The sequence below is a fragment of the Bombus impatiens genome, unplaced genomic scaffold, assembly GCF_000188095.3.
Source record: "Bombus impatiens unplaced genomic scaffold, BIMP_2.2 scf_0543, whole genome shotgun sequence".
Lineage (NCBI taxonomy): Eukaryota > Metazoa > Arthropoda > Insecta > Hymenoptera > Apidae > Bombus > Bombus impatiens.
This window is the reverse complement of record NT_176962.1, coordinates 2,446,980-2,456,340: the sequence shown is the minus strand read 5'-3', so window position 1 is coordinate 2,456,340 and position 9,361 is coordinate 2,446,980. Positions and strand designations below refer to the sequence as shown.

At 44.2% G+C, this 9,361-nt stretch overlaps 1 protein-coding gene across 1 annotated transcript in view; it reads left to right on the top strand.

Annotated features, from left to right (window-relative positions):
* Window positions 1–4,416: 4,416 nt before the first annotated feature.
* LOC100741472 (transcription factor SOX-6) overlaps window positions 4,417–9,361 on the top strand; it is a 337,675-nt gene continuing 332,730 nt past the window's right edge. The window contains exon 1 of the mRNA XM_033321943.1: window positions 4,417–5,609. Coding sequence (XP_033177834.1) covers window positions 5,604–5,609 — 6 coding nt within the window. The 5' untranslated portion in view covers window positions 4,417–5,603. The remainder of the gene's footprint in view (window positions 5,610–9,361) is intronic.

Below are 9,361 nucleotides of genomic sequence, written 5' to 3'. Positions count from 1 at the left end.
CCGCGACTCATCCTTATCTCTGCTCCGTCTTTTTTCGTTCTCACGCGCCTCGTGTCCATTGTCTGCCACGAGCTTTTAGAACGGCACGTCATCCGCATTCTAAATGAGCGTCCAGCTGGAAGGAAGTGTGCATTCGATCAGAGATTTCAGTTAGTTTATTGGTACTGTATCTCTTACTTTTACTGATGCAAATTTTGTTTCCTTCGAATATTAGTGTCTTGTCTGTACGTTCGAAGGTAATTCAAGATCATGGAGGAATATTCATTTTTACTACGAAAAAAACTTTTTATCCGGACAATGGCATGCTATAATATCAGCAAAGCGTTTCTCCATTTCTAAATTGTGCAAAATGGCAAGGCAGGACGGAAGATGCAAATTACTGACATCGAAGGTTACGGTTGATTCGGCGATTATGGTTCGACGAACGAATAAGAAGTCCAATAATGGAACAGCAAAGGTGCGAAACATCGTGATGTTCAACGATCGATCAAGCGATCGTTAAACGTCAAACAATATGCAACCGAGTAAGTAGATAGCATTTATGTACCAAGGGCCATTTATATTTTGCGCGGTCTACAATTTCGAAACACCTTGCGCGACGGTGCTCTTTTCACGAAGGCTGCGTTAATCGCCACGCGCGTCCGTCAAGCTGAATAAAGTAAATTGCACGAACCGATGCTTACGTGTCGGGAATTCTATGTGCCAGCCCTCATTATTCTAACAGCCAGCATTATTCAGTACAGTGTTCCGTATTGTCCGGAAGATAACAGCCTGTGGATTTATACTGTTCTTCGTTCTCTGGTCGACGGTTTTCAGTCTGCATGAAAAACTTGATAGCCTTAAGATAGCGGTGGAAGTTCTAACCTCCGGCAATCTCGAATTAATTTCATTTCTGCATTATCAAGTTCCTTAATGTCTTAAATTCGTGAATATTTAGTGAGTTGAAGCATATCTATATGTTTTAACTGTAGTATTTAAATATTTATTAAAAGTTACTTCGAGCTTTAATACATTTAATCGATTTAACTTTAATAATTCAATGATTCTGACTCGTTACATTAGTCTAAATTTATAATCGGAGATCGTCTAAAATTCTTCAAATAATTAATCCAATCATAAGAAGAATTGTCAACCAACAATATAATTTTAATCAAAATAAATTCAAATTCCGCGATATTTATCCCGTAGTCAACGAAACCAGCCAACCATATAACTTCGACTAAAGTAATGGAACATCTAGGCACAAGTTTCACGATTCCATCATTGTCCCATCGTCACTGTTCCTACGATGATCGTTGGATCTTCGTCAAACGCGTCTCTACTCGCCACATCTCTCGTGCAACAATGCATTCTCCTCGTCGTTGTCTTGGTGCTCTGTCCTCGTGTATACCGGTCCAGGTTGCAATCAACGTTGCAACGAACGTTGTCAATCTCGCAGACGCAAAGTGTACTGGACGAGATGGCGAACGCAGCGAAACGATTTGCCGGAGCAGCCGGCGGGTAAAACTTCGTTTAGCATCGCATCGGGGTGAAACAAACCGGTCGCGTGCGTGTTCGCTGCGTACACGCCGAGCGGGGCAGAGGGTCAATCTCCTCGCGTCTTTTTCTTGTTCTTCCTCTTCGTCTTCTCTCTTTCCCTTCCGCGTAACTATCTTCTTGTTTCTCCTCTTCGCCCGTCCTCCGCCTCTTCTTTTCTTCTCTTCACCTCCTCCTCTTCACTCTCCACCCTCCTCTTCTCACCCTCTCCGCGCTCGTCTTCTCCGTTGTACCCGCGTGTACGCTTATTGGCATCGTGCCTTTTTCTGCTCATCTTTTTGATTTTCTTCTACCACTCCTTGCTCTCCTCTATTCTTGTTCTTCCTGTTTCCCTTTGACCACCCGTCTGCGCTTGTTCGCTCGGCCGGAGGTCGGACATCATTGTCCCTGGACGTTCGAAAAGGGAAAGCAGCTTGCTCGGAGTGAGAGGGTGTAGCTACGGGGGAAAAAAGAGGAAGATGACGGAGGAGAAGAAAGAACGAGACGCGTATTCAATCCGGTAGACGCGAGAGGTAATCAGTTACTTCCGTTGGGTTGCCATTAAACGCGCGCTAATTACGATTTTATACGGAGAACAGGCGCGCGCGCGCTAAGACGAGCTCTCGTACTGCTTCGCGCGGCCAGTGGAAATGTATTATTATGTCTCTATCGACGGCCGCCAGCCGACTATGCACCGCTGCTAAATCGGAGCTGGATATTTTTGATTTCCAACGAGCCATGAGAATAATAATCACGACATAATTAATTGTTGGCGTGCACGATGGATAATAATTAGAGGATTCTGGCTAGAGGCGGTTTAAAAATCGGATGCTTGAATTTATTGGCTGTTTAGTGTGTTGGTGCGACTAACATGTTCAGAGCTTTGACGGGTTGCGGACGTGAATGAGTCATTATGGAAAATTATATCGCGGATTTGAATATACAGCGATGAGACGGTAATGGGGGAAATCTGTTAATTACATGTACGCTGTTATTTTGTGCATCGGTTCACGATCAATTTATCATATTTATTTTCGTTTGCTCTCATCGTATTATTTTCTTAGTTTACGATTTGAAGCTATGATATCCTAATTGCTTCAAGCGATACACTTACGACTGATGGGCGAAATTATAGTGGCGCGCGTAAAGCGTTTGTATCGTTTAATTTTATTTTAGCGTTTGTGGCTACATTTGCTTGAAATTGCACGATTAGTTGAGCCTACATTTTTTTAATTTCGTATTATTCAGATATATTTCAATTTAGCTAGAACGCGAAATGTAAATTTACAGTTTCATACGAAAAGTATGTCTGATATGACATACATTCGTTGTAACACGATAAAATTCAATGTAATTCGATTTCTTTGGATTTTATTAAGTATTTTTTCGTTTCTCGTTAATAATGCATAAGCGTTTGTACAATTGAAAAGATAGAATACGACGTAGAAAAAAATTCTGTGATTCTGCTCTCGCGAATGAAACGTATCTGTTCATTCTTCGAAATTGAAGAATTCACAGTTCGCTGACTCGATACCTCTGTTATCTGCTGAAATGAACAGCAAGAAAGCAACGTAAAATACTAACATGTTCGACGGCAATGTTACCTAGAATAGCCATTCAACGCTATTACAGCCTTCCATAAGTCTCTAAAACAAATTCTACGCAGGCATTCCGCGTGCCCTCCCCGTTACACGAGCGATCATTAAATTAACCTAGAGATTACGCGCTAAATTTCACGGAATACGCCGAACGTTCCCGTCGCCTGGCTAATTCATAGTATTATCGCGAATGTATCATCATAAATTTGCATACGCTATTACGACAATCCACGACGTCACGCGAAACGAATTTCCATAGACCATTAAGGCCGTTCTGACACGTTTACGTCCAAAGAAACTGCACCATCTACAACGAGTATAATCTTGAATTCTCTGACATTGTAGGAAATTGCTGAATTAATTTCCATTTTAAGAGACAATGTTTTATGAATAGATTCGTTTGAGAATAAAGTATGAAAAGTTGTCAGGTTCATTAACTCTAAAATATTATTGATGATAAATTGTAGAATCTAAGTGTCTACAATTTGATTACAGCACAACTCCAGTTCAAACTAATCAGACCTAAGGAAACGGTTCAGTGAAACTATATCGTATGAACTGTGTTGCCCTAATGAGACATAATAAATAAAATTCTACTGCAAGTGATTCTACGCTAAAATTCTATAACTGTTATGGATTTCTATCCCATCATTACGAACAGAATTCAGCAATGGACATAACTTCAGTATCCTGCTCATGTTATCTCGTCGAAATCATAGAATGCAGAGCCAAATTCTTTCTTTTCTTTCCTGGCTAAGTTAGCCAACTCTTTGGCGTTGTTGCACGCACGTGTGCAAAGGAATCGCCGTGAAACGCTAACGTTATAATAACGGTCGTAACAACGGGCAGAAGTCGTAATTTAAATTGAGTTTCTCGCTTGTCTGGCTGTAATAGCTCTATTGCACGCTACTTGGACGGAAACGCGAAGGAAAGACGAACGAACAGAAGATCGAGAAGAGGACGGAAAGTGGAAGAAGGACCAGATTAAGCTGAGAAAATGAGACGCTAAAGGCGTGAGGAGGATGACGAGGAGAGAGAAGATGGATCATAGCGGGTGGGTGTGAGTGATATCTGGCGACCCAGGTTGGGGTGCGCTGATCTAATTGATGGTCGTGCTGGGGACAGAGCCAGGATATGACGCGAATCCATTGTGGCCCACATTATTATAATATATATTATATACGTATCCTCTACGATCGGACAACGAGCGAGAATCACGCCACGGGGAAAGAAAAGAGACAGAGTTACGTGGTTGCCCGGTGTAATAATCCGGCGACATTGTTCAACACGACAGTTAGGGAGAGTGGTCAGTAAGTGTCAGACAGATTGCGGGATATATCGGCGATAAGATAAATTGTGGTGTTTCTTCGTAGAGGATGTCGCGAAAATGATTTTTAAAGATTTCGAGGGTGACTGCTCGGGGACTAATAGCGTGAGGTGCTCTTTTGTGGTAAAATGGTTTGTACACTGTATTTATTAATTAAATTGGTACGCGAGATGATGAGTGGAAAAGATTGGATTCTAAGGTTTGGTATTGCGGTTATGCACATTTCCAAGAAGATATAAAATTCAAATTTTGGATACAGTAATATAGCATCAAAGAGAGTGGTGTCACGTATGAAGATTTATTTCGTGCTGGAAAGATAACGACGACTTTGAAGACACAACGTTCGGTTACTAGCTGAAATGCACGTCTGAGAGAACTTCCAGGGAATTTTAAATTGGAAAAATAAATTGAAGCTTTCTATTAACTTGCCGGAAACTTAAAATAACGGAGTCGGAAGGTGAAATTGAAGAAAGTTCAGTTCTTCGGAACAGAGTGCCGACCCAGCCTGTAACTTTCTTTCACTGTGATACTCCGCCATTACCAAATATTTAAATTACATCAATTACAGAGATACTGTTCGGTAATTTACTTAAGGCAATCTAATCTCACTCCACCAATTTTCCACTCAACTGTAATAGCACGATCTGTGAATTACGAGAAGGAGTACGTATCATCGAGACATTTCTACTCAATTTGCGGTGTTAAAACAAGTGCTCAACAAGGCTAGCAAACGAACAAACAAATCAACTACTTCCATTATCTACTCGCTATTCAACAATAACATCGCGAATTGTGAATCATTAAGAGAAAACATTGTGCCAAGATATATTTCTCTTAATCACCTTTTAGAAGAATTTCAGAAAAGGCAGTAGTTTCTGTATCAGTGTTTTCCAGACAATACTTCGGTGTTAAAACAGCAGTGCTTAAAAAGATTCAAAGACAAACAAACACGTCAAGTGCCTCCACCAGGATTCTACTCGCAACATCCGAGGTCCCAGCAGGCTGAGTTGACCCACGCTGGCGGCAAGATCCCCGGGGGCGGCACGGCGCAGCACGGCGCAGCTGGGTTTCGCGGCGGTAAATCCGAGGACGTGGTGCGCGCCGGTGGTGCGTCTTCAAAGTGGCAACTGCCGATCCCTCAGGCCGGCGATTCGTTAAAAGACATGCCGGTAAGTCGTGCATGCCTCGCGAGCGTGAAGCGAAAATTGAAGCGCAACCACTCGAGAACGAGAGAGCGATGCGCAGTCATGGCCAACCTTTCCAGGGCGAAAGTCTTGCGAGCCACTGGTTCTCGGCAGCGTTACGCCGTTCTGAAACTTATAATGAAGAAAATCCTCGAGACGATCGAGTATAGGAGTGCGCGATGATACACATAGAGTTACTAAAGCGAGAGCAACCGTGTGCAAGCATCATCCTCCTCGTCCTCCTCCCTTTCGAACGACGCGCACCCTTCTCCGGGTTCTCCACCCTTTTACCAGCCTTCGGATTCAAAGTGTCCTCGTTATAGCTGAGTGGATGTCGCTTGAAGCGAGACTGGCTCGCGCGACGTGCGCTACCATCTAACGTTTAATTGCATCGGACTTTGGCACCGGATATAACTTCACTGCCGGAAATTAACAGGCTTTAACTATTGCCCGTGAGCGGGGACACACGCGTGTAAATTATAGACGCGCCAGCTTCCACAGAGAGATAGAAATAGATATTTGTACCAGGTCTCTGATACGTGGATAAATGTATACATGTGTGTATACGTATATATATATAGGTCGGTGGTGGAGGTTCACACGTGTGAAATTAGGCTATGGGAATAAGCGTGCACGCGGTGAATTGGTCGAGTTTATAAGCGTGTCCGCCTCTGGACGCCCGTTATTAGAAGATCGAGCGAAACGTCACGGCATGATAATTAATGTCCCGATACGCTAAGGCGAACCGGCCGACCGGGCCGGGGTTATTACCGATTATGCAATATGTTTGCGAACGCAGCCGGGATCGCAGCGAGTCCCGATCTTACTCCTCATCGGTTGCTCGTTTCAATTAGTTTCGCCAGCGTCGATCCCTCGTTCCAGCAATAAGATTTCGGCACCCGTGTGTTTAGTATCGAATTTTGTTGATAAAGCGTTGGTAATAACTGTTGATTTACGACGTTTGATTATTAAGCAATACTCTTGCGCTTTCTTAGATAAAATACTTTTTATTTGTTCGCAAAAAGAATTTAGTTTTTAAGATATTTACTTCAACGGTTAACGACTACTATTGTTTAAACCAAATTATATACGTCCCCGCAGTAGAGAGCTTTTTTAGACTGATTTTCAACTTCTTACAACTTCTCCCCATTCCAGTCCTTTAACACCAACTTACGAAAAAACTTCTTAACTTACCTACTTTCCGTCATATTCCCTTTAACACTCCATATAGAAGCTCAAACAATCACTAATTCAACCAAATCATTGAACCTTCCAGACAAACCGGTGTATTTCCAACAATTAACAAAAATATTCACGAGTTCGAACCAAGAATAATCACATCCTCTGCGAATATTCATCGAATATCTATTCAAGCTTCACTTGGAACGTTTAATTCTTAATTCGCAATATCCAAGCGTTTCAGCAACGACTAGTCAAGACGCGAGATGAGAATTCTCCTGTAAGAGAATGAAAAATCTAGAATGGGGAGACCCGTGGTAGCACCGCGAGCGGTGGTCTCGGGTTCGAACTTATCGGACACCCGATGGGCACGGCCAGGGCCCGAAATAATTGCCCGCAGTGAAATATAAATGATACCAAGATTGTGGAGCGGTCCGAGGGGATGGGTTACGCGTTTGCCGCTCTACGGTGTCCGTGGCTCCTTGCCACGTGTGCGCGTATGCGTGCGTGGCCCGTCGACTGGCTACTTGGTACGCGAGACGTACGCGCACGTAATTGCGTGCCCGTCCTGAAATTATTCATCTCCCCGACCACGGCTGATCCCAGGCACCGCACGGACCGGCCAGCCACCACCGGAGCCAGCCCCAGCGGTATGATAATGCATAGAAGTGCCAGTCATTATACTTATACGTAGCCGGTGTATCCACTGCCCATCCTACCTACTCGCTACGTAGATTACACCACCTCGAGATCCCTCTTCTCTTTGCCTCGTCCTCCTGTTCCTCCTCGATTCTCTATGTTTCTCTCTACCGTTCTTTTACATTCGCTGGTCTCTTCTTCCTTCGTTCTTTATTCTTTACTCCCTTCGTTCACCATCGACGCGCACGTAGACGCGACTATCGCGTGTTTTGCATTGCATTGCATTGACATTTGATTAGTGTGCGTATTTGTGAGCGTATGGTTGTATGGTAAAATTTATGGAAGTACGCAATAGAGAGGGATCCGAGACAAGTGTGCAAATTTTTTGAGTAATATTCGCGATAACCGACAGACGTTAAGAGGGTTTCAAAGCATTTGGGAATAGATATTTCTGGAAGAAGCAAATTGATCGATAGAAGCGGTGAAACTCCTCTATCGAAGTGGTATGTCTAGCTATTAGTCTTAGTTCTCGAAACATTACCTCCGTGAAAGCCTGTTTCACGGAAACCAAATACCAAAATTAGTTCGTCGAACGATCGAAACGACACTCAGTTCGAACCAACACGACGCAGTTAGTTTGAATAATATTTAACGCTTGCTCCCCATTAAGCGTAATTCCTCGATTCCAGGCATTCGTCCAGCGCAGCTAGTTGATCTTGTAATCTCGAGCTGCGCTGCTAACATGCAATTAGGTACACACGCGCGCGTGTGTAACGTTTACGGCGTGACGGGTTGGACGTGTCGCGTTCCGGCACAATGTATCCTCCCTCCTTTCCAGAAACTTCAATTACACGCGAGCGGCAGCGTGCAATTACGCGTGTACGCACTCTCGCGTGTGCGACAAGCGTCGCCCTGTTCTCTTGCGCTCTTCGTTCTCGTTAAGGCGGCCCGGAGAGCCGTGAACGACCCTGGACAACCGTACGATTAACCGAATTTCCGACGAAGTTTCGCGTGTTCTCCGCGGACACGGCCGCGGTGCCACGCTCTGATTTGAGTCATTAAAACTCACTTAGGATAATACCCGGGTGATTCGTTTTTAAACGGAACTCGCTCCCCCGAAGCAATTTATACCGAATTCTCGCGGTGCCCCGTGGCTCCACCGAAATGATATCGTCCGAGGTGGACGCTTCCAGACATGTAGCACCAAGAATAGCAATTTTGTGCCCTGCTCGGCATCGTAAACGAGAGAAAGAAACATTTTATCGCTGGTTCACAGGGATATTCAAACACAGTTCGAGTTAATGGCAAACTGATTGCGAACTGGCTAATCGTATTGTAACACATGGTCCCGGGGTTATTTTCCGAATTCTTCTGTGATATTGTTTAGATAGTTACATGGTATTCGAGGATAATGCGAATTCGAAGAAAACCCTCCAGACCTTAATTTTAGTCATCTAGGTCGGGCAAAGTTCTTTACTATTTGCCGTGTCAAAGAAACGGATGTTTATCGAAACAGTAGGAATCGCATGTAGGAATCGGAAGGATAGGAAGAGCACATACGCTGCGCGTGTAGAGCGGAAGTTTCGCGGCCGATTCGCGATATCCAACGTTCTATCCCTCTCGCGGCGCCATTGCTGTTCCCCCTGTGGCGTCCTCTTTGTTTCTGGGGGCCCCGAAGATAATGAACACAATTACGGCAAGCTTTTTGTTCTAGAAATTACACAGTAGTGCTCGAATGCATCTCTGCGGCTGATTGCTATGCCCTGCCATCCTTACGGCGATACATCGACGTCCACCGTACTCCTATATACACTCTATTCCCTACGTGCATGTACTCTCGAACGCGACTACACGGACGCGTTTATCCACCAGCACCAGTGAAGAAACGAAGGATTACGGCAGGATACGAGGCTGTGTAT